Raw genomic sequence first — 24,901 nt, 5'->3', positions numbered from 1 at the left:
TTCGCGAAATTTTGACTTGTCTGAGTCATGGCTAACAAAAGCATCCGTAAAAAAAAATTTATCCTTATAAAAAAAAAGGCTATCATAACAATCGAACCATGAATCTCTTTATTACCACGCCAGTGCTGAAACCATTATGCTATTTCAGATTAAATTTAACTATTTAAAAAATATATATATTGTTTTGCGTCAACGACGTGTTTTTTGCGTGAAAAATTTTCTATTACGATATATCGTCGGGACCGCACCTTGGCTGCACGTATCCATCCCCTGACACGCCGTTATTCACGATAATCGATGTAAACGGGAGTGGGATTGAACCACCATACTTGACATCTTAAAGCCAGAGCCATAGCCATTACACCGTCAGCTGCTAAAATTGTGTAACCTTTGCTAGATTCAATTGGCCTCCGGCGGTAAATTTGTAGGGTAGAGAAATCCCGCACGACCTCCGGCGGTAAATTCGCAGTGTAGAGCGACATAGCCTCCGGCGGTATCCTTGTAAGATAGATGTGATGACGTATTGCCTCCGGTGGTAAGCTCGACCAATCACAGCGTGCATTCACACCTACAGACAAACAAACAGACAGAAACACAAACAAACTCCTCCCCATTTTAGCCCTTTGCGCTTTATAGACAAGGGACTATTATATATAGCGCTACTAACCGAAAGGTAAACGCGAAGATTACATATGTGCGATATATTTTATATCCAGTCAGATTTATTTTAGATATATTTTATTTATGAGAAAATTTATGAATGCTGAAAGTTGTTTTAGATATATATATTCGTTTTAGATCTAGCGCTATATATTAAGCGTGCATGGCGCTAAAAAATAAATTGAAATTATCTTTCGCGCGATGATCTAAATTACGCGCAATTAATTTCATCATATTATAAAAGAGCGATATAAGCGCTAAAATAAATATTTAGCGCTACATATCATACAAACATAACGCGCATCGCAATCAAGTCAATTGCTCTAATTATTTATTTGTACTTAACTTGTGAACGAAGCGCTAAATTCGTAAATTTACGAAACGCACACGCGCTGAAATAAATAGTTTGCGCTAATAAACGCGCATCGTATCAAATATTATTAAATGGGCGCGACAATGAAAACGATTGCGGTGACTTGTCGGACGAGTACCGAACGCTTGTCCGTTATTTTAGTGCTTATCACGGATCCGGCCATCCATTATTTTAGCGCTAAGTGCCGCCCGTCTGCTCAGTGAACAAAAAAAACAAAGTCAAATATTTCGCGCTAGATCTATATTGCTATCTAAGCGAGCATGGCGCTAATAACGATAAATGTTTCCTTAACTTTTGAGGGATGCGATAAATTAATCGCAATCAAGTTTAATATAGTATAATTTATGAAACGAAGATAAACCGCTATAAAAAATCTTGAGCTCGAAAAATTACGAAGTCAAATAGGCTAATTCGTGCTAGATATAGTGCTATGTAAGCGCGAATTGTGCTAATGTTTTTTTGATTAACTTGCGCACGTTGCGCTAAATTTATTCTAATTTATTTCATCCTATTATTTATGAAACGCGCAAGCACTGAAATAAATATTTAACGCTGCTTACCGGGCATCATAATCAAGTAGGCTAAATTGAACTGTCGCAGTTCTGGCAAATTTCCGGCTGAAATAAATTGCGCCAAATTTTGAGCACCACACGTTACTTTATCGCTAAGCGTCGCCTGTCCACTGTTTCAGAAGCTCGCTCCATGAAAATAATTACGTTAAATATTTCGCGCTAGATTTCTCGCTAATAAGCGTGCATGACGCTTATGATTTAATTAAGATTAACTTACGCACAATTTGCTATTTATTGTTATTTATTATTCTTCGCCATGAATTTTATCATAATATTAAAGAAAAAATTCAATTCTATTTAAAAAATTAATTCATATAGCTACTTAACGCGCATCGAATTAAAGTAAATACAACGGAAGCACATCCCGCAAAGTTTGGGCTGAAATTTATTGCGGTAATATTTCGCCGTTTAATTCCGGGATTGCAGTACTGCCCCTTTGCGACTACATGAATCACATGTGTGTCGTTGCAAGCAAGCGGTAGTCTCACTAGTCTGGCCAGCACGGAATTTAAGGGTAAAATATTATTTTTAGCACTTCCTCGTTTCTTAAATTTTATGATGATATTTATCGTGCGCTATTTAGCTTATCTTAAGCAAGTTATCCAGATCATTAGTGCAATGCGCGCTTATGAGCTAGATCTAGCACGATATTTTTGAATTAATTATTTGCGCGGAGTGAGCCGCCTAAAACAGTATAGACAGGTGGTTCTTCGCTCAGAAACGGACATTAGCGCTAAAAAAGTCAAATAATTCGTGCTAGATCTAGCGCTATGTCGCCTGTCCGCTATTTCAGGCTGCTGGCAAAGCGGAAATAACAGCATACACTTTTAAACGCGTAGTAGGCTTCTAAAAATTTACTTGCGCTTCACTATAGCACGCGATGCCGGATGCGCTATACTTTATGGAAAATCCATTTCGTCAGATTTATTACGAAACGCGAAAGCGATTAAATAAATATGTTATTGCGCTACCTAACGCGCATCGCACTAAAATTTATTAAACAGGCGAGACAAGGAAAACGATTGTGGCGACAGCGGTCAGACGAGTAGCACACGCACCCGTCCGTTATTTAAGCGTAATCGTCACCCATCCCGTTCTTGGCGGCTCACTGCACGAAAAATAACGAAGTCAATTATTTCGAGCAAGAATTAGGGCTATCTTTCTTAGCGCTCATGGCGCTAATGATTTATTTGTGCTTAACTTTTGCGGGATGCGCTAGACGTAGCGCTATCAAGTTCATTATATAATTTACGAAACCCGGATATCCAGGTAAAAAAATATTTAGCGCGAAATATAGATTAGTCAAATATTTCGCGCTAGATCTAGACTGGATCTTGCGCGATGTAAGCTCGCATTGCGCTTGTCATTTACTTGTGATAAACTTGTGCACGATAAGCGAAATTTAGCGCGGTTATTTTCATTATTTTATTAGCGAAACGCGCAAGCGCTAAATTAAATATTCTGCGCTACTTAAGGCTAACGCACATCGCATTTAAGTAAATTCAACAAGCGCGCTTCTCGCAAATTTTGGTTTTAAATTATAATTTGTTTTATTTATTGAGTAGCGAGGTCACTCGGCCGTAAAGAAAAGCCGTCAACGACGGGTAGCCGATCAACCGGGACAGATCGACCGTCGTGAAACCCATAATCGGACTAATCTGTGTACGTGTCGTCGCCAGCAAGTGAATTTTATGGTTAAAATATTAGCAGGATAAATTTCATATGAAAATTGATGAGAGAGCTCGTTTAGTGTGATGCGCGTTAAGTAGCACACAAAATTTTTTTAATCGCGCGTAAGTTATTAAGAAGAAAAAAATTAGCGCAATGCGCGCTTAGTAGCGCTATAGATCTAGCGCGATATTATTAAATTAATTATTTGTTTAGAGCGAGCCGCCCAAAACAGTAGACAGGCGGTACTTAGCGCTAAAATGGCGAACCGGCCCGCAATAATCGCTAAAAATAGACATGGGCGTGACTGTACATTTCTATACAGGCCAATAGATCAAATTACAGGCGCTCTTTTAGCCTATGTGTATGCGTCTGCAAGATGCGCAAAATTTAGCGCCATTAATTTCAAGCCAAAATTTACGAGAAGTGCGCCCGTTCATTTTACTTAAATGCGATGTGCGTTAAGTGGCGCTAAGCGTTTCGTAAATTATATGTGAAATGTATTGCATTTTAGCGCATCGCGCGTGCGTTAATCTCAATTAAATCATTTTCGACAAGCGCGCTTACATAGCGCTAGATCTAGCACGAAATAAATATTTCGTCGAGACTTATCGATTTTTCGCTGAAAATATTTATTTTAGCTGGTTCTCCTCGTTTCGTAAATGCTATCAATGAACTTAATTGCGCTACGTTTAGCGCAATTCACAAAAGTTAAACAAAAATCATTATCATTCAATCATTATCGCCACGCACGCTTAGATTAGTGCTAGATCTAGCACAAAATATTCAACGAAACTGTTTATTGCTGTGCGAGCCGCTTAAAACAGATGACGGATTTCGCTTAGCGCTAAAATAACGGACGGACCCGCAATAAGCACTAAAATAATGAACGATCGTGCGCTACTCGTCTGCCCCGTGACCGCAATCGTATTCGTTGTCGCGTCCGTTTAATTCAATCGTGCGTGAATATCCTATGTCAGGCAATGCGTGAACATCTCTACCCTACAAATTTACCGCCGGAGGCCAATTGAATCTAGCAAAGGTTACACAATCACAGCAGCTGACGGTGTAGTGGCTATGGCTCTGGATTCAAGATGTCAAGTATAGTGGTTCAAGCCCACTCCCGCCTACATCGTTTATCGTGAATAACGGCGTTTCAGGGTATGGGTATGCGCAGCCAAGATGTGGTACCGACGATATATCGTAATAGAAAATTTTTCACGTAAAAAACACGGCGTTGACGCAAAACAATATATTTATTTTTTAAATGATAAAAGTTGTAATCTGTAATAGCATAATGGTTATAGCACCGGCTTTGTAATATAGAGATTGATGGTTCAATTTTAGTTATAGTCTTACTTTTTATAAGGATAAATTTTTTTTTACGGATGCTTTTGTTAGCCATGACTCAGACAAGTCCAAATTTCGCGAAAAAAAAAATTTTTACACAAAACTAAACAGTAAAATAAGAAAGTAAAACAGTAAAAAGAATATACACATTGAAAAAAAAACAGCCGGAAGCAATGCGTGAAAAATTCTACACTACTAATTTACCGCCGGAGGCAAAGCGTTAATATCCTCTATCCTGCAAATTTACCGCCGGAGTCAATATAACAAAACCTCTACCCTGCAAATTTTACCACCGGAGGCCATTTGTGAATATCTACACATTAAAAATTTACCGACTTTTTAAGCAACGTATCCAAGCTCCAACAATGAAAATGGGAAGAATTTTCAAAAAATGTTTTTTTTCAAATCTTGAAGTAAACTTGATAATTGCTTTACGCTAAGGTTTAAGTTTTTTAAAGAAATGCTAAGATAAAAAGAAAAAAAATTCTCAAAATGTGCAACCCTCAACATGCTCTGCGACTTAAGATAAGGCTGTGTCTGAAATTTTTTATGTCACCCATACCATTAAAACAGATTTTTTTTTATAAAATTATGAAAGGGAATATAAACGTTAAGACGTTTATGCTATGAATTGAAAAGAGATAAAATAAATGTATAACAAATATAAGGAGGCAATGTAATAAAAATAAGGAAAACTTAAGACAAGTCTTTGTCTGAAATTTTTTATGTCACCCATACCATTAAAACAGAATTTTTTTTATAAAATTATGAAAGGGAATATAAATGTTTGGACGTTTATGCTGTGAATTGAAAAGGGATAAAATAAATGTATAACAAATATAAGGAGGCAATGTAATAAAAATAAGAAAAACTTAAGACATGTCTTTGTCTGTTACATGAAAAAGTTTCAGACAAAGCCTTGTCTTAAGTCGGAGAGGACATGTTGTTTTTTTTTATGATGCAATGTATTTTCTAAAAATTTCTTTGTGCACAGTAGACTTGAGCAATGTCCAATCGATGGTTCAGTGGTAGAATGCTCGCTTGCCACGTGTGCGGACCGGGTTCGATTTCCGGTCGATGCAGTACTAGTTTGGTAAGAACTCAGAAATATCCCTACTAACACAGCGATGTACCATGGATATGACTGAAGCGTACTCCCAAGGATAAGGGAGATATAAACAGCATATCCATGGAATGCTTCATGTTTATCCTTATTTCCCCTTCCCCGCACGTACCATTTGTATGTCCCTTGAATATACCGGTTTGTGTATACACAGTATCCTTAAATAACATCCATCTTTGGATATGATTTCTGTCAGAAATTAAAAGATAAAAGTCTACCCCGAGAATTGAACTATTGACCTTCAATTCCGTAGCTCGCCTCTCTAACCATTTGACCAACTGTTCGTACAATTTAAGAACAAACGTTTGGGAGTAATGGAAATTGAGATATTTTTTAGCTTTTTCGTCCACTGTGTACCTAATATGGTTATACTGTGATGCACATTCTGTGTATGTACCAAATGGTATCACAACAAAATCATACCCCCGAGTATATTACTTTGATGTACAATCAGTATGTTAATGAATATACGCTGGTGGATCTACGATGAATATTCTTTATTTGATCCCATCCTAGATCCGAATAAATTTATACCTACGCTATACTACCGCCCCACAATTGCGACCTGGATCTATCCATCCCATATTTATCTACATCTTACATAAAGAGGATGGGCCGTGTTAGTAGGGATTCCTGTAAAAGAGTAGTTTGATCAGATTCTCGTGTTTGAAGATCACCTAAAAACAAAGCAAAAAGCACCTAAACATAAAGCTCGTGAGTCACTAAGGAATCTAATCAAAAGTAACTTTAATACAAAACCATTGTTGTGCACCGGCACAATGATACCTGGCAACATCGAAAAAGAAGAGGATGAGAAAGCAGAGCAGCAGACGACGGGCAGTCGAGAGTAAAAAACCTCAAGAAGAATCACGTTTTCTCTCGTTCTGATTGATATAATTTCTCCCTGTCGTGTTCAAGTTCCGTGAAATACAAAACTTGTTTCTCGTTCTAATCTATTTCGTTCGCTGTGACGCGAGTAGTTCACATTTTGGTGCCGAAACCCGGGATAAAGGCTAGTGAAGGAAGCCGACAACGACTCAGCAGCATATGCTTCTTTCGGTAAGTCTCTCGTTCGGCAAGCACTTCATTTACGTATCCGAATTTCTGACAAATATGCCCAACACATCTGCCCGAATGAATATAGTTGCCCGATTAAGTCTTTATTACCAAAAGCACTCGAAATCAATTGTCTTTTTTTATGTCCCTCTCATCTGATAGAGCGATTCTAGCCGTATGTAACTGTATCGCACCTCGAACATCGAACATCGAACACCGCACATCGAACACCGAACATCGAATACCGAACATCGAACATCGAACATCGAACACCCAGAACCGAACATCGACCTACGAACCCCCGACAAATAACATCAAAAAGGGTATTTAATTTTTATCATGTCTCTCTCGTTCACAAACTAATCCGGCTCTTATAGGAGCACATTGCCTTGCCTCGTCACATTATCCGACCAATCAAGCTATCGAAGCAATGGATGAAGACGAAAATGACTTGGCGAACGACAAGCATGTGCTATTTGCTCAACGCACAGTAGCCAAGAGATTTCACACGAAACTCATCACCCGTATTGGCAACTTTCTGAACGAGAAGCCGAAGGCCGACGATGTAAGGAGTAATATATCCGAACTCGAAACTGCTCTGAGAAGAGTAGTAGCGCTCCATACGCGCTACGCCAGCCGGCCAACTTTATCAGAGGAGGAAACGGCAGCTGCAATCACATGGCTCGACAACGTTCAAGATTCAAACGGGAGCTGTCTAAACCGAATGAAGTCGTACCTCTCCTCCCTGGACCAAAATTCAGCCTGGAAGGGAAAGAATACATCCGGTCATTGGAGTGTAAGCCAGCATAGAAGCCGCGCAGATGAAGGCACAACACCGGACCTAAGCATACGCTCACATCAGCCACCGCTCGATGCAAATATCAATCTAGAAGCTCAATTGCAACAAGCCAAGCAAGATCACGAGCGCACACTCGCCGAGATTAAAAAAAGAGGAGAAGAAAACTTAAGCAAAATTCAAGCGGCGATCAATCAACGGGATGGCGTCTGTCCAGAAAATCTTCTACAACCACCCCATCCATTCGCCTCTACGCCTATAACATCAGCGGTTACAACGCAAGTCAACCAGCAGCCAAGAAGGTTCCTACAGTTCGATACAACCACGTCTCACAGAGAGCAACAGTCGCCATAAGCGCAGTACACGCATCCATCTTCAGGGCCATCCAACTATCCGCCACCAGCTCATTGGCCAAAAATAGCGATTTCAAAATTTAATGGCGATTGCCGCCGCTGGCCGGCTTTCGCCCAGGTGATGAGAGCAACTATAGAGGAAACTACACTACCAGACCTTTACAAAGTGCTAGCTTTGCGCGAGAACCTTACTGAAGACACTCAGAAGAGAATGGCGAATCTTTTCAACGGCTCTTACACTTATGCTCAAGCCTGGAGCGAGCTAAAGGACAAATATGGTGTGCCCGCATTGATTATTCAAGCCCACATCCAGCACTTGCAAATGGTGCAATCATTCCGTAACGGCGATTTCAAGTCCCTCGCCGACCTAGCCTCTCTCGTCCGGGATGCAGTATCTAGCGTAGCCGGAGACCCAAGTATGAACGAATTCACGCACTCAACGGTCGTCAACCAGCTCGCCACTAAGTTGCCTTTCAATTTGCAACAGGACTGGGGACGTTATGCTTACAATCTACGTCCAAAGGTCTCTTCCTTAGCCGACTTTGACCGCTGGATTGACGCCATTGTAGGAGCGGAAGAGTTGCGCGGCGCCAAACTCAACAATTACGTAACACCGAAGCAAAACCCGCCACCGCGCCCTGCACTACCTTTCCCGCCAACAATTCTAAAAAATTCCGTCGCGTTCAAGATTCCAAATTCCGTCGAAAGCCCATCCGAGAGACCCAATCGAGCAGACAACCAATGGCCTGCATGTCCAGCTTGCAGCGATAACCCTGGCCATCGTCTCGAAGCATGCGGCATATTCCGAAAAATGTTGCCGTCTCAGCGAGCAGCCCTTTGCGGAGAAAATAACCACTGTTTCAAGTGCTTGCTTCCCGGACACTATGGGCGATCCTGCAGGAACACCGACGTGGCGTGTAATGCCTGCCCCGGCAAGCACCACTCTCTCATTCATGGAGCCGAACGCGTTTTTCCTGGAAAGCCTCAGCCAAAAGGTAAAGCAACTCTCCAGATTTTATTAGTTCACGCACCAAAAACGTCGCCGAAACCCGTCCTACTCGCCATAACCACAATAGTCGTTTATAGTGACAAAGAAACCATCCTTACATTCGGCGTTCTTGATCCTGGTAGTGAAGCCACTCTTATAAAATCAAGTCTTGCACAAAGGCTTCGCCTCAAAGGAGCTAATCAGAAAATACGATTTGGGTCATTCCATAACGCCGTTCTACTCGACTCTGCCGATAAAGCCAGGACATTTCAAGTAACCGATGCCTTCACCGTCCCAGATATCCAGCTGTCACCACGTAATATCAACTGGCATACAGAAAAATTTGAATGGCCCCACCTCTCCGACTTAAATTTGCCTCCTATCGACTCATCTAAAGTAGAATTGCTTATCGGAATTGATATAGTAGACGCGCACGAAATTTTAGACTCTCGAATATCCAGCCACAACGAACCACGCCCTAATTTAACAGTATTTGGTTGGGCGGTAGTAGGAAAAATTCCACCCTCTCTGATCCGCGGACCGAGCGCAAAGCGAAGTGTAAACGTCAATGGAATATCCCCCACTTTGCAGCTAATCGACCTCGTACAAAAATTCTACAGCACAGAAACGTTCGGAGTAGACATTCAGGCGACAAAACCCAGCTCCCCCGAAGACGCTTTAGCAATCAGCATCCTAAAATCGTCAATCCTAAATATTCGTTGCGGATGGCAAGTCGATCTCTTGTTCAAATCACCAAACCCGAACATGCCAAACAACCGCGCACATGCAGTGTCGCGTTTTTACGCTGTCGAACGTCGCTTATTGTCCCAAGAAAACAAAGTCAACGCTATTCGTTATCGTGAAATCATTGAAGGTCATCTCGCAAATGGCTACGCCATCGAAGTCCCGTACGACCAGCTGCAACTCCCTTTCGGAAAGGTTTGGTATCTCCCACACCATTTCGTCGTCACTAATCCGAATAAACCAAACAAAATCCGTGTGGTTTTTTACTGTTCAGCTAAATTCAACAACGTCTGCCTTAACGACTTTCTCCTACGTGGCCCTGTCTTACTCTCCAACTTAACCGGCGTGCTGCTCCGATCGCGGCAGTATTTAGTCGCTGTATCTGCAGATATAGAAAGCATGTATCACCGAGTCGGAGTCACCCCCAAAGACCAATCCGCATTACGCTTCGTATGGCGCACTCCAGGCAGTGACGAACCGCTCCCAACACTACAGATGACGACGCAAGTTTTTGGAGCCATCTCCTCGTCTTTTTGGGTCCTGCAGCACGCAGTAAACAGCAATTCGCAATTCCCAGCCGTAGCTAAAAAACTCGTCGACAATTTCTACGCAGACAATTTAAGCGACTCGTTCGAAACCGAAGAGGAAGCCATCCTCTTCTCAAAACAGGCCGTCAAGTCTCTCGCGTCCGGAGGCTTCCGTCTAACGGCGTTTGCTTCCTCATCCCGACGCCTTTTAGCCTCCATTCCACCTTCAGAACGATCGAGTCACTCAATTTAGATTTCGACAAATTGCCGATTGAATACTTGCTCGGCCTCGTATGGGTTTGCGACGTCGATTGCTACCGTATCCGAATCCGGCCAATGGAAATGGTCACATCGAAGCGTCAAATGCTGTCCGCAATGTCCCGCACTTTCGACCCATTAGGCATCCTTCTACCCGTTATCACTCAAGCAAAAATTCTGTTTCAAGCGACATGGCGAACAACCCAAGAACGCGTACCGGCCCAAAAATCAGGCTCTCGTTTAAAGCATTAGGTTGGGACGAAACGTTGCCAGATGGAATCCTGCTGAAATGGAACTCTTGGTCCAAAGAGCTACCATCGTTAGAAAAAATTTCCATCCCACGATGTTTCAGAACGGCAGATTTCCCCCTTAAAGATAGCCAGTTCGAATTGCACCTTTTCTCAGACGCGTCGTCCGACGCATTTGGCGCAGTAGCGTACCTTCGAACCATCGCCAAAGGAAAGATTCATCTGAGCTTTGTTCTTGCTAAAGGCCGATTGGCTCCTTTAAAGTTACTCTCTATCCCCCGCCTCGAGCTCCAAGGCGCAGTCACCGCTGTTCGACTAGCAAAAACGATAAAGGGCGAATTAAGATTGCCCATTGCAGAATACTATTTCTGGACGAACTCAGAAATAGTCCTTCGCTGGATCCATTCTTCCCACTGCAACTATTCCAGCTTTGTTTCACATCGCGTCGGCGAAATTCTCCGGCATTCAGAACCAGAACAATGGAGATTCATATCCGGATCAAAAAATCCCGCCGACGACTGCACGAGAGGAATGTCCCCCTCCAAGCTAGAATCTTTTTCTCAATGGTTAGGTGGACCAGCATTTCTGACGGAACCTTTGTCTCTCGAATCAGGACAGGCCGAGCTACTACCACTCGGAACTAACGACACCGAGTGGTGCCCAAAAAGAACAGTCGGCCACGTAAATGTAGAACCAATCCCGTCCCAGCAATCAGCGCCTATTAACAAAATAATTCGCCACCACGAAACTCTCAACGACTTGAAACGCAGCGTAGCCCAGCTACATCGCCCCGCCGAAGACAAAACGCCACTCCGTGCCGATGAGTTAGACCAAGCGCTTACTTTATGTCTGTCAGCAGCATGTCGCGAAGCATACCCTCAAGAATATGCCGCCATATCCGCCGGAAAGTACGTAAAAAATACCTCTCCTTTACGAAAATTGAATCCGTTTATCGACAAGAATGGGCTCCTCCGAGCCGAAGGCCGCCTCAAACACGCTGAAATCTCCCCCGAGGCTCGCAATCCCGTAATTCTAGGACTTAATCACCACCTAACCACCCTCATTATAGCCGACGCCCATCAGAAGGTACACCATTCAGGTGTAGAATGGACTTTAAGTGAGCTACGATGGAAATACTGGGTGCCCCGTGGTCGACGCCAAATCCGAAAAATGCTGTACAAATGCCGCGAATGTCGCCTGTCTCGCTCCCGTCCAAAACCGCCCATTATGGCAAGCCTGCCAAAAGAACGTCTTCAAGCATTCTTACCAGCATTTAAAAATGTAGGACTAGATTTCTTCGGCCCACTTTATGTTGTCATCGGGAGAAAAACGGACAAAAGATATGGTCTAATAATCACTTGTCTTGCAACACGAGCTGTTCATCTAGAGGTAGTCTGGTCACTAACAAGCGACGCTTTCATCAACGCCCTTCGCCGTTTCATAAGCGTCCGTGGAAAACCCGCCTCCATATTCAGCGACAACGGGACCAACTTAGTAGCAGGAGAAAAAGAATTAAGAGAAGGAATCGACAAACTCAATTCAGAAAAGGTCACTACGCACGCGGCCGAGCTAAACATCAAATGGAATTTTTCGCCACCGTCAGGACCGCATTTTGGTGGAGTTTGGGAGAGGATGGTGCAATCCAGTAAGCGAGCACTCCGCGCAGTCCTCCAAGATCAGTCAGTCACCGATGAAATACTTCAAACTGTGTTCAGCGAAGTCATGTCCTTGTTGAACGGCCGTCCACTCACCAACGTCCATATGGACCCCCGCGAACCAGAAGCTCTCACGCCCAACCACTTTATTCTCGGTCGTCACGAGCCCCACATTCCACCAAACATCACAGACGACTCGCACAAACTTACTCGCCGCCGCTGGATGCAAACGCAAATCATCGTAGACCAGTATTGGGCCAGATGGATGCGCGAGTACGTTCCAAATTTAATCGAGCGCCAAAAATGGTTCCGTCCGACAAAGCGCCTCGAAGTCGGAGACGAAGTCATCATAATCGATGAAAACAATCGCCGCGGAGAATGGCCAGTTGGAATAGTGTAAGGCGCTTTTTGGGGGCTCGAAAAGGCGCGCTTACTTCGAAGAACGGTTCAAACATTTAGGCCGAACTAGTTTATTTGCTACATAGCACAGAATACAAACTGAGAGAGAGAGAGAGTTTAACTTACATCTGTTGAGGATGAGTGAGATGACTAGTCTAACTCTTGGAGGGTGCGGCGGGAGTTTATATACTCATTCCCGCACGGCCATTTGGGAGGGGTTGTAGGTATCGATAATTAACGTCGTTCCAAGCGGGACGAAACGATCCTGTCTTGGGGGAAGTTATTTATGAGGGGACAACATGATCGTGGCTGTCAAAAGGGGAAAGAGCGTGAAAGGGGCGGGGATACAGACGATACATAGTAAACGGTATGCACTCTTGGTCAGCGCTGGGCAGCGCATTACATACCTCCTTTCTTTAAAAAGACACGCCCTCGTGTCTATACCAAATTTCTTACACATTTTTCATAATATTTGGGAACTTACGACAAGATCAACGAGAAAGCAAAAATTATTACTATTAGCGAGTATAAATGCATAAACAAATTGTTCTCGCGATGCTTTGCGTGGAGATCGTCTTGTCTTCATGTAGCGGGTGTCCGTGGTTCTCCGCCGATAGGAAAGTACTGATGTATACGGATACGTACTCTTCTTTCCAAGAAAGAGTAACGCCGACTAGTCTGAAGTCTGGTATTACGGCGTCTACTCTTGAGCGGTAGTACAAGAGAGATACAGAGGGGGAGAAATGAGAGGGAGAATAAGAGGGAGAATGGGAGGGAGAATAAGAGGGAGAATGAGAGGGGGAGCAAGAGGTAGAATAGAAGGGAGAACGCACTGGGATCCTGCACGGCAGTTACATTCATGACGTCACATTTATTTAGCAATCACTGGGCGGCCATCCGAAGTGGGCATTAAAGTACTGCTGTACATTATTTTATCACTTTTTTCGATTCCGTTAACGGTCCCATGAGTCTGTAACAAAGTTGGTTAGAGACATCATCTGGGGGAGGGGATCGGGTAAAAGTGGTTTTGGATTGCTCTTCTGCTTTTATTTGATGCTGATCTTGTATCCACGATTTTGTTTGATTTATTTACCAATTATTTCCAATAAAATCTAAGTTGAATCCGTGCCGTTATCTTTTTCTTTTATTTTTCTTTACGGATTCCTGTACCAGTAATCTGTCAGTTTGTGTGTCGATTAAATTTTTGTCAAGCTCATTGATTTAATCGTTGTCATTGAAGACGTCGATAACTGAAAGATGTACTTGGTCGCTGTCTCAGGGGCTGTCATCGATTGCATTGTCCTTAATCGACGTTTCTGTTTCATTATTATTCTTCTTTGTAATTTCTCATATTTTGCGCGCGCATTAACAGTACTTAAACTTTTCCTGTTCATCTGCGAAGTTTATGTTTGATAACGCGTTATTCGCTGGCGGCTGCTCAGGTTGCGTTTTCAGTTTGTCGATTGGAATCTGGAGTTCTGTAGGTTCCGTTCGTTATTCGTTTTGTTTTCCAGATTTTATTTTTCAGTCCATGACAATATCACAAACTTGCAGGCATAAAGCCCATCTAGCAAATTTTGCAAATTTTCTTTTATTTCTTCATACATTTCTTAACGGCTTGTAGTTGCTCAATGCTTGATTTTTCTTCCGTTTCTCTACGGGGAATTAGCTATACCGCTTGCACAATTTCGTAAGCTTTTCTTTTAAAATTCTCGACATTTATCTGGAATGTCACGGAGTTATAAGCAATGGCGAAAAATTTTCACTTCGCGCCAATTTGTGTGCGTTTGGCTTATTTAAAACTGATACTACACCGTAATTCTTGTCGCATCATTATGAATATGAATCTCTCGCGAAAAGATTCGGATAGCGTAAGATTGGTGGGCTGATCAGGCACTTCGTTAAATAACTGGGAAGATTTTTTAATTTCCTTTTTTCCTTCTTTTTCTTTCTTTTCTTCGGGCCCTTTAACTACGGATTACTTTTCCGTGTCTTCTTCTTTGTGGTGAGCATTTTTCAGCAAAATTTTATGTTTCTGGCTAGTCTGAGGAGACAGATTTATTGGCTATTGGTTTTTCTTATCTTGCATCTTCTTTTTTTTTTCACTTGGTTTCTTCATGTTTTAAAATACATATAATTTTCTTGCACTTTCATTACTTTGCGATTTTTTTTCTAACTTTCTTCTTTGATGCAGCTATTCTATTACTACGATTATATATACTACAAGCTGTTGATGGTTGTTTTTTTTAGTTTTCGGCTTTCTGTTGATTGAATAACATACTCTCCAACTTCTGAAGTAGTAGTTTCAAGTTGTTGACTTCTTCCGACATTTCCTTACTTTCCTTTGCTGCTAACATGATGGCAGTGGACAAGTCATTGTTTTCCGTTATTTTTTTCATTTCAACAACTTTTTCACATTCTTCGGCAGATTCTACAGTTTCTGGATATGTTTTGTCGTTCAAATTGGGCCTATTCCAGACTAGATCTGCTATTTGCGGTTTTAGTCCGTTAAGCAACACGTCTTTCAATGTTTCATTACGCAGTGCTACTACGTCTGCGTGACGACTTGTTGCTGCGTTTACGCCGTATGCAATTCTGTAGGTGTCGTCGATTCTGATTTTAAAATCTCTGACTCGTTCTGTTTCTTTTTGCTTGAGGGTCTTCAGTTGTTCCTTCTTCCTTGCTTTTGTTGTATTATCTGTAAGGCCGTCTAGTAGTGCCTGTTTCCATACCGCATAAGTTGCTTTTTCGGCTGCTGTTAGTGAGTCGTTGAAGTTTGCGGCTGATTTTTTCATTCGTTCTTGGAAAAAACGTAGCTTTTGCTCGTCTGTCCAAGCTGCGTGTGTTGCTATGCGTTCGGCTATTTTAAACCATTCTTCGATTGCCATTTTTCCATCGATTTCTCCAGTGAAAGCTGGTATTTCTTTCTTTACGTTCTGTGCATTTATGAATACTAGTCCGTTTTCTAGAATTTCAGCTTGCCTATCTACTGCTTCTTGCCAAGCAGTTACGGCTGCGTTTGTTAGGGCCATTTCGTCGTCGTCGTCGTCGTCGAAAATGTTTCCGAGTGTGGGGGCTTGTGCTCCAATTCTTGCTACTTGCTGATGAGGTTGGGCTAGGTGCTGCGTGGGTGGCAGGTTTACACGTCTGGGAGGTTGCGGTGGTACTTCTTCTTTTGGGTCAACTCGTCTTATATTTTCTTTTGGCTGGTCTGTTTTCAGGGGTTGGCTGGTGTTCGGTTTCTGCTCTTCCGCGTTGCGTGTGTCTCTGTGTGTGTTATTACACTGTCTACACTGTTCTTTGTCAGTTGTTATCGAGAGTGTTATAGGGGCGTGACACTTTGTGCACTTTGTCGTTCGTTGCTTCACCTGAGTTGGAAGGGCTGTTGCTCCTTCTTCAATTTCGTCGATTGAATCGAACAAGGTTACTACCGGTGATTTTGCTGGGGCAACTTTAGGTGGATTGGGCTTGTCTGGGCCCTGTGAGCTTGCTCGGTCAGATTGTTCAACTACTTGCTTCTTTCTTTTATATATGGTAACTGTTGGGTCTATCAATTCTGCGTATTTGGCTTTTAAACTTTTTATGTCGTTCTCTAGCGTTTCTATTTCTTCCGGGTCTCTTTCTTTTGGTCGGGTGGTTCTGTTTAACAGGTATTGGATCCTGATTTCTGCTGTTGATATTTCTGTTTTAATCTTATTTTTTAGTTTTTCTAATTCTTCGGGGGTCAAAATTTGTTTAGTCGGGGAAACCACAGAGTCGCCTTCTTCTGTCTTAGGCTTACGAAAAAAGTTTGGTATTTTGTGCATCACACATTTAATCTGTTCGGGTTGGCACGTTCACCAAATGTAAGGCGCTTTTTGGGGGCTCGAAAAGGCGCGCTTACTTCGAAGAACGGTTCAAACATTTAGGCCGAACTAGTTTATTTGCTACATAGCACAGAATACAAACTGAGAGAGAGAGAGAGTTTAACTTACATCTGTTGAGGATGAGTGAGATGACTAGTCTAACTCTTGGAGGGTGCGGCGGGAGTTTATATACTCATCCCCGCACGGCCATTTGGGAGGGGTTGTAGGTATCGATAATTAACGTCGTTCCAAGCGGGACGAAACGATCCTGTCTTGGGGGAAGTTATTTATGAGGGGACAACATGATCGTGGCTGTCAAAAGGGGAAAGAGCGTGAAAGGGGCGGGGATACAGACGATACATAGTAAACGGTATGCACTCTTGGTCAGCGCTGGGCAGCGCATTACAGTAGTGAAAAAAACCCTCCCCGACAATCAAGGCGTCGTCCGAAAGGCCGTTGTTAAAACCAAAACCGGTGAATACCTACGCCCTGTAATTAAACTTTGTGTCATTTCAGAAAGTAATCCGCAACCGGAATAATCGATCCATCGTGGCGGCCGGAGTGTTGTGCACCGGCACAATGATACCTGGCAACATCAAAAGAGAAGAGGATGAGAAAGCAGAGCAGCAGATGACGGGCAGTCGAGAGTAAAAAACCTCAAGAAGAATCACGTTTTCTCTCGTTCTGATTGATATAATTTCTCCCTGTCGTGTTCAAGTTCCGTGAAATACAAAACTTGTTTCTTGTTCTAACGTCTATTTCGTTCGCTGTGACGCGAGTAGTACACAACCATGTCAATCGTGTGGGTTAACATCTTAGGCGATAATTATGAAAATTGAAATCGCCAATGTTCAACAGAAGTACAAATTTTTTGGAATCAGTATCTATTTTTAAAATAATAAATATAAGCAGAGTGGCGCAGCGGAAGCGTGCTGGACCCATAACCCAGAGGTCCGTAGATCGAAACTACGCTCTGTTAGACAAATGTTTTTTTGATGATGCAATGTATTTTCTAAAAATTTCTTTGTGCACAAGTAGACTTGAGCAAAGTCGCATCGATGGTTCAGTGGTAGAATGCTCGCTTGCCACGGGTTCGATTCCCGGTCGATGCAGTACTAGTTTGGTAAGAAATCAGAAATATATCTGTAAAAGAGTAGTTTGATCAGATTCTCGTGTTTGAAGATCACCTAAAAACAAAGAAACATAAAGCTCGTGAGTAACTAAGGAATCTAATCATAAGTAACTTTAATAAAAAACCATGTCAATCGTGTGGGTTAACATCTTAGGCGATAATTATGAAAATTGAAATCGCCAATGTTCAACAGAAGAACAAATTTTTTGGAATCAGTTTCTATTTTTGAAAGAATAAACATAAGCAGAGTGGCGCAGCGGAAGCGTGCTGGGCCCATAACCCAGAGGTCCGTAGATCGAAACTACGCTCTGCTAGACAAATGTTTTTTTGATGATGCAATGTATGTTCTAAAAATTTCTTTGTGCACAGAAGACTTGAACAAAGTCGCATCGATGGTTCAGTGGTAGAATGCTCGCTTGCCACGTGGGTGGCCCGGGTTCGATTCCCGGTCGATGCAGTACTAGTTTGGTAAGAAATCAGAAATATATCTGTAAAAGAGTAGTTTTATAAGATTCTCGTATGTGAAGATCGCCTAAAAACAAAGCGACATAAAGCTCGTGAGTCACTAAGGAATCAAATCAAAAGTAACTTTCCTAAACAAAACTATGTCAATCATGTGGGTTAACATCTTAGGCGATAATTATGAAAATTGAAATCGCCAATGTTCAACAGAAGTACAAATTTTTTGGAATCAGTATCTATTTTTAAAATAATAAATATAAGCAGAGTGGCGCAGCGGAAGCGTGCTGGACCCATAACCCAGAGGTCCGTAGATCGAAACTACGCTCTGTTAGACAAATGTTTTTTTGATGATGCAATGTATTTTCTAAAAATTTCTTTGTGCACAAGTAGACTTGAGCAAAGTCGCATCGATGGTTCAGTGGTAGAATGCTCGCTTGCCACGGGTTCGATTCCCGGTCGATGCAGTACTAGTTTGGTAAGAACTCAGAAATATATCTGTAAAAGAGTAGTTTGATCAGATTCTCGTGTTTGAAGATCACCTAAAAACAAAGAAACATAAAGCTCGTGAGTAACTAAGGAATCTAATCATAAGTAACTTTAATAAAAAACCATGTCAATCGTGTGGGTTAACATCTTAGGCGATAATTATGAAAATTGAAATCGCCAATGTTCAACAGAAGAAAAAATTTTTTGGAATCAGTTTCTATTTTTAAAAAATAAACATAAGCAGAGTGGCGCAGCGGAAGAGTGCTGGACCCATAACCCAGAGGTCCGTAGATCGAAACTACGCTCTGCTAGACAAATGTTTTTTTGATGATGCAATGTATTTTGTAAAAATTTCTTTGTGCACAGTAGACTTATGCAATGTCGCATCGATGGTTCAGTGGTAGAATGCTCGCTTGCCACGGGTTCGATTCCCGGTCGATGCAGTACTAGTTTGGTAAGAACTCAGAAATATATCTGTAAAAGAGTAGTTTTATAAGATTCTCGTATGTGAAGATCACCTAAAAACAAAGCGACCTAAAGCTCGTGAGTCACTAAGGAATAAAACCAAAGTAACTTTAATAAAAAACCATGTCAATCGTGTGGGTTAACATCTTAGGCGATAATTATGAAAATTGAAATCGCCAATGTTCAACAGAAGTACAAATTTTTTGGAATCAATATCTATTTTCGAAATAATAAATATAAGCAGAGTGGCGCAGCGGAAGCGTGCTGGGCCCATAACCCAGAGGTCCGTAGATCGAAACTACGCTCTGCTAGACAAATGTTTTTTTGATGATGCAATGTATTTTCTAAAAATTTCTTTGTGCACAGTAGACTTGAGCAAAGTCGCATCGATGGTTCAGTGGTAGAATGCTCGCTTGCCACGGGTTCGATTCCCGGTCGATGCAGTACTAGTTTGGTAAGAAATCAGAAATATATCTGTAAAAGAGTAGTTTGATCAGATTCTTGTGTTTGAAGATCACCTAAAAACAAAGAAACATAAAGCTCGTGAGTAACTAAGGAATCTAATCATAAGTAACTTTAATAAAAAAACCATGTCAATCGTGTGGGTTAACATCTTAGGCGATAATTATGAAAATTGAAATCGCCAATGTTCAACAGAAGAACAAATTTTTTGGAATCAGTTTCTATTTTTAAAAAATAAACATAAGCAGAGTGGCGCAGCGGAAGCGTGCTGGACCCATAACCCAGAGGTCCATAAATCGAAACTACGCTTTGCTAGACATATGTTTTTTTGATGATGCAATGTATTTTCTAAAAATTTCTTTGTGCACAGTAGACTTGAGCAAAGTCGCATCGATGGTTCAGTGGTAGAATGCTCGCTTGCCACGGGTTCGATTCCCGGTCGATGCAGTACTAGTTTGGTAAGAAATAAGAAATATATCTGTAAAAGAGTAGTTTGATCAGATTCTCGTGTTTGAAGATCACCTAAAAACAAAGAAACATAAAGCTCGTGAGTCACTAAGGAATCAAATCAAAAGTAACTTTAATAAAAAACCATGTCAATCGTGTGGGTTCAACAGAATATTTAACAGAATAGATCTTAGGCGATAATTATGAAAATTGAAATCGCCAATGTTCAACAGAAGTACAAATTTTTTTGAATCAGTATCTATTTTTGAAAGAATAAACATAAGCAGAGTGGCGCAGCGGAAGCGTGCTGGGCCCATAACCCAGAGGTCCGTAGATTGAAACTACGCTCTGCTAGACAAATGTTTTTTTGATGATGCAATGTATTTGCTAAAAATTTCTTTGTGCACAGTAGACTTGAGCAAAGTCGCATCGATGGTTCAGTGGTAGAATGCTCGCTTGCCACGGGTTCGATTCCCGGTCGATGCAGCACTAGTTTGGTAAGAACTCAGAAATATATCTGTAAAAGAGTAGTTTGGTCAGATTCTCGTGTTTGAAGATCACCTAAAGACAAAGCAACACAAAGCTCGTGAGTCACTAAGGAATCTAGTCAAAAGTATTTTTAATAATAAACCATGTCAATCGTGTGGGTTAACATCTTAGGCGATAATTATGAAAATTGAAATCGCCAATGTTCAACAGAAGTACAAATTTTTTGGAATCAGTTTCTATTTTTGAAAGAATAAACATAAGCATAGTGGCGCAGTGGAAGCGTGCTGGGCCCATAACCCAGAGGTCCGTAGATCGATACGCTCTGCTAGACAAATGTTTTTTTGATGATGCAATGTATTTGCTGAAAATTTCTTTGTGCACAGTAGATTTGAACAATGTCGCATGGATGGTTCAGTGGTAGAATGCTCGCCTGCCACGTGGGCGGCCCGGGTTCGATTCCCGGTTGATGCAGCACTTCTTTGGTAAGAACTCAGAAATATATCTGTAAAAGAGTAGTTTGATCAAATTCTCTTGTTTGAAGATCACCTAAAGACAAAGCAACGGAAAGCTCGTGAGTCACTAAGGAATCTAATCATAAGTAACTTTAATACAAAACCATGTCAATCGTGTGGGTTAACATCTTAGGCGATAATTATGAAAATTGAAATCGCCAATGTTCAACAGAAGTACAAATTTTTTGGAATCAGTTTCTATTTTTTAAAGAATAAACATAAGCAGAGTGGCGCAGCGGAAGCGTGCTGGGCCCATAACCCAGAGGTCCGTAGATCGAAACTACGCTCTGCTAGACAAATGTTTTTTTGATGATGCAATGTATTTTCTAAAAATTTCTTTGTGCACAGTAGACTTGAGCAAAGTCGCATCGATGGTTCAGTGGTAGAATGCTCGCTTGCCACGGGTTCGATTCCCGGTCGATGCAGTACCAGTTTGGTAAGAAATCAGAAATATATCTGTAAAAGAGTAGTTTGATCAGATTCTCGTGTTTGAAGATCACCTAAAAACAAAGAAACATAAAGCTCGTGAGTAACTAAGGAATCTAATCATAAGTAACTTTAATAAAAAACCATGTCAATCGTGTGGGTTAACATCTTAGGCGATTATTACGAAAATTGAAATCGCCAATGTTCAACAGAAGTACGAATTTTTTGGAATCAGTTTCTATTTTTGAAAGAATAAACATAAGCAGAGTGGCGCAGCGGAAGCGTGCTGGGCCCATAACCCAGAGGTCCGTAGATCGAAACTACGCTCTGCTAGACAAATGTTTTTTTGATGATGCAATGTATTTTCTAAAAATTGCTTTGTGCACAGTAGACTTGAACAATGTCGCATCGATGGTTCAGTGGTAGAATGCTCGTTTGCCACGTGGGCGGCCCGGGTTCGTTTTCCGGTCGATGCAGTACTAGTTTGGTAAGAACTCAGAAATATATCTGTAAAAGAAGAGTAATTTTTTAAGATTCTCGTGTGTGAAGATCACCTAAAAACAAAGCGACATAAAGCTCGTGAGTCACTAAGGAATCAAATCAAAAGTAACTTTAAAAAAAACCATGTCAATCGTGTGGGTTAACATCTTAGGCGATAATTATGAAAATTGAAATCGCCAATGTTCAACAGAAGTACAAATTTTTTGAAATCAGTTTCTATTTTTGAAAGAATAAACATAAGCAGAGTGGCGCAGCGGAAGCGTGCTGGGCCCATAACCCAGAGGTCCGTAGATCGAAACTACGCTCTGCTAGACAAATGTTTTTTTGATGATGCAATGTATTTTCTAAAAATTGCTTTGTGCACAGTAGACTTGATCAATGTCGCATCGATGGTTCAGTGGTAGAATGCTCGTTTGCCACGTGGGCGGCCCGGGTTCGTTTTCCGGTCGATGCAGTACTAGTTTGGTAAGAACTCAGAAATATATCTGTAAAAGAGTAGTTTTATAAGATTCTCGTGTGTGAAGATCACCTAAAAACAAAGCGACATAAAGCTCGTGAGTCACTAAGGAATCAAATCAAAAGTAACTTTTAAAAAAACCATGTCAATCGTGTGGGTTAACATCTTAGGCGATAATTATGAAAATTGAAATCGCCAATGTTCAACAGAAGTACAAATTTTTTGGAATCAGTTTCTATTTTTGAAAGAATAAACATAAGCAGAGTTGCGCAGCGGAAGCGTGCTGGGCCCATAACCCAGAGGTCCGTAGATCAAATCTACGCTCTGCAAGACAAATGTTTTGTTGATGATGCAATGTATTTTCTAAAAATTTCTTTGTGCACAGTAGACTTGAACAATGTCGTATCGATGGTTCAGTGGTAGAATGCTCACTTGCCACGTGGGCGGCCCGGGTTCGATTCCCGGTCGATGCAGTACTAGTTTGGTAAGAACTCAGAAATATTTCTGCAAAAGAGTAGTTTGATCAGATTCTGGTATTTGAAGATCATCTAAAAACAAAGCAACATAAAGCTCGTTAGTCACTAAGGAATCTAGTCAAAAGTAACTTTAATAAAAAACCATGTCAATCGTTTGGGTTTAACATCTTAGGCGATAATTATGAAAATTGAAATCGCCAATGTTCAACAGAAGTACAAATTTTTTGGAATCAGTTTCTATTTTTGAAAGAATAAAAATAAGCAGAGTGGCGCAGCGGAAGCGTGCTGAGCCCATAACCCAGATGTCCGTAGATTGAAACTACGCTCTGCTAGACAAATGTTTTTTTGATGATGCAATGTATTTTCTAAAAATTTCTTTGTGCACAGTAGACTTGAACAATGTCGCATCAATGGTTCAGTGGTAGAATGCTCGCTTGCCACGTGGGCAGCCCGGGTTCGATTCCCGGTCGATGCAGTACTAGTTTGGTAAGAACTCAGAAATATATCTGTAAAAGAGTAGTTTGATCAGATTCTCGTGTGTGAAGATCACCTAATAACAAAGCGACATAAAGCTCGTGAGTCACTAAGGAATCAAATCTAAAGTAACTTTAATAAAAAACCATGTCAATCGTGCGGATTAACATCTTAGGCGATAATTGAAATCGCCAATGTTCAACAGAAGTACAAATTTTTTGGAATCAGTATCTATTTTTAAAATAATAAATATAAGCAGAGTGGCGCAGCGGAAGCGTGCTGGGCCCATAACCCAGAGGTCCGTAGATCGAAACTACGCTCTGCTAGACAAATGTTTTTTTGATGATGCAATGTATTTTCTAAAAATTTCTTTGTGCACAGTAGACTTGAAGAATTATGCCTCGATGGTTCAGTGGTAGAATGCTCGCTTGCCACGTGGGCGGCCCGGGTTCGATTCCCGGTCGATGCAGTACTAGTTTGGTTAGAACTCAGAAATATTTCTGCAAAAGAGTAGTTTCATCAGATTCTCTTGTTTGAAGATCACCTATAAACAAAGCAACATAAAGCTCGTGAGTCACTAAGGAATCTAATCAAAAGTAACTTTAAAACAAAACCATGTCAATCGTGTGGGTTAACATCTAAGGCGATAATTATGAAAATTGAAATCGCCTATGTTCAACAGAAGTACAAATTTTTTGGAATCAGTTTCTATTTTTGAAAGATTAATTATTAGCAGAGTGGCGCAGCGGAAGCGTGCTGGGCCCATAACCCAGAGGTCCGTAGATCGAAACTACGCTCTGCTAGACAAATGTTTTTTTGATGATGCAATGTATTTTCTAAAAATTTCTTTGTGCACAGTAGACTTAAAGAATTATGCCTCGATGGTTCAGTGGTAGAATGCTCGCTTGCCACTTGGGCGGCCCGGGTTCGATTCCCGGTCCATGCAGTACTAGCTTGGTTAGAACTCAGAAATATTTCTGCAAAAGAGTAGTTTGATCAGATTCTCGAGTGTGAAGATCACCTAAAAACAAAGCGACTTAAAGCTCGTGAGTCACTGAGGAATCAAATCAAAAGTAAATTTTAAAAAAACCATGTCAATCGTGTGGGTTAACATCTTAGGCGATAATTGAAATCGCCAATGTTCAACAGAAGTACACATTTTTTGGAATCAGTTTCTATTTTTTAAAGAACAAACATAAGCAGAGTGGCGCAGCGGAAGCGTGCTGGGCCCATAACCCAGAGGTCCGTAGATCGAAACTACGCTCTGCTAGACAAATGTTTTTTTGATGATGCAATGTATTTTCTAAAAATTTCTTTGTGCACAGTAGACTTGAACAATGTCGCATCGATGGTTCAGTGGTAGAATGCTCGCTTGCCACGTGGGCGGCCCGGGTTCGATTCCCGGTCGATGCAGTACTAGTTTGGTAAGAACTCAGAAATATATCTGTAAAAGAGTAGTTTTATAAGATTCTCGTGTGTTAAGATCACCTAAAAACA

The 24,901-nt window shown here is 41.4% G+C and overlaps 2 protein-coding genes and 2 non-coding genes across 4 annotated transcripts; all 4 read left to right on the top strand.

Annotated features, from left to right (window-relative positions):
- The first annotated feature begins 8,072 nt into the window (after positions 1 to 8,072).
- Positions 8,073 to 10,463, top strand: LOC124342113. Its single transcript, XM_046795084.1, has one exon. It carries the CDS (start codon positions 8,073 to 8,075, stop codon positions 10,461 to 10,463), a length of 2,391 nt encoding a protein of 796 aa, XP_046651040.1.
- A 196-nt stretch (positions 10,464 to 10,659) lies between these two features.
- LOC124342112 lies at positions 10,660 to 12,771 on the top strand. The gene has a single exon (XM_046795083.1). It carries the CDS (start codon positions 10,660 to 10,662, stop codon positions 12,769 to 12,771), a length of 2,112 nt encoding a protein of 703 aa, XP_046651039.1.
- A 5,362-nt stretch (positions 12,772 to 18,133) lies between these two features.
- Positions 18,134 to 18,204, top strand: Trnag-gcc. Its single transcript has one exon. It is a non-coding gene; the product is annotated as a tRNA-Gly (tRNA).
- Positions 18,205 to 24,746: 6,542 nt separating this feature from the next.
- Positions 24,747 to 24,817, top strand: Trnag-gcc. Its single transcript has one exon. It is a non-coding gene; the product is annotated as a tRNA-Gly (tRNA).
- The last annotated feature ends 84 nt before the right edge of the window (positions 24,818 to 24,901 follow it).

The sequence above is a fragment of the Daphnia pulicaria genome, chromosome 6 (assembly GCF_021234035.1).
Source record: "Daphnia pulicaria isolate SC F1-1A chromosome 6, SC_F0-13Bv2, whole genome shotgun sequence".
Classification (NCBI taxonomy): Eukaryota; Metazoa; Arthropoda; class Branchiopoda; order Diplostraca; family Daphniidae; genus Daphnia; species Daphnia pulicaria.
The sequence above is the reverse complement of the archived record's forward strand: the minus strand, read 5'-3'. Positions and strand labels throughout refer to the sequence as shown.

What these genes read in the sequence shown, in the direction of transcription:
- LOC124342113 (XM_046795084.1), top strand. Translation starts at nt 8,073, where the DNA reads ATGAGAGCAACTATAGAGGAAACTACACTACCAGACCTTTACAAAGTG.
- LOC124342112 (XM_046795083.1), top strand. Translation starts at nt 10,660, where the DNA reads ATGGCGAACAACCCAAGAACGCGTACCGGCCCAAAAATCAGGCTCTCG.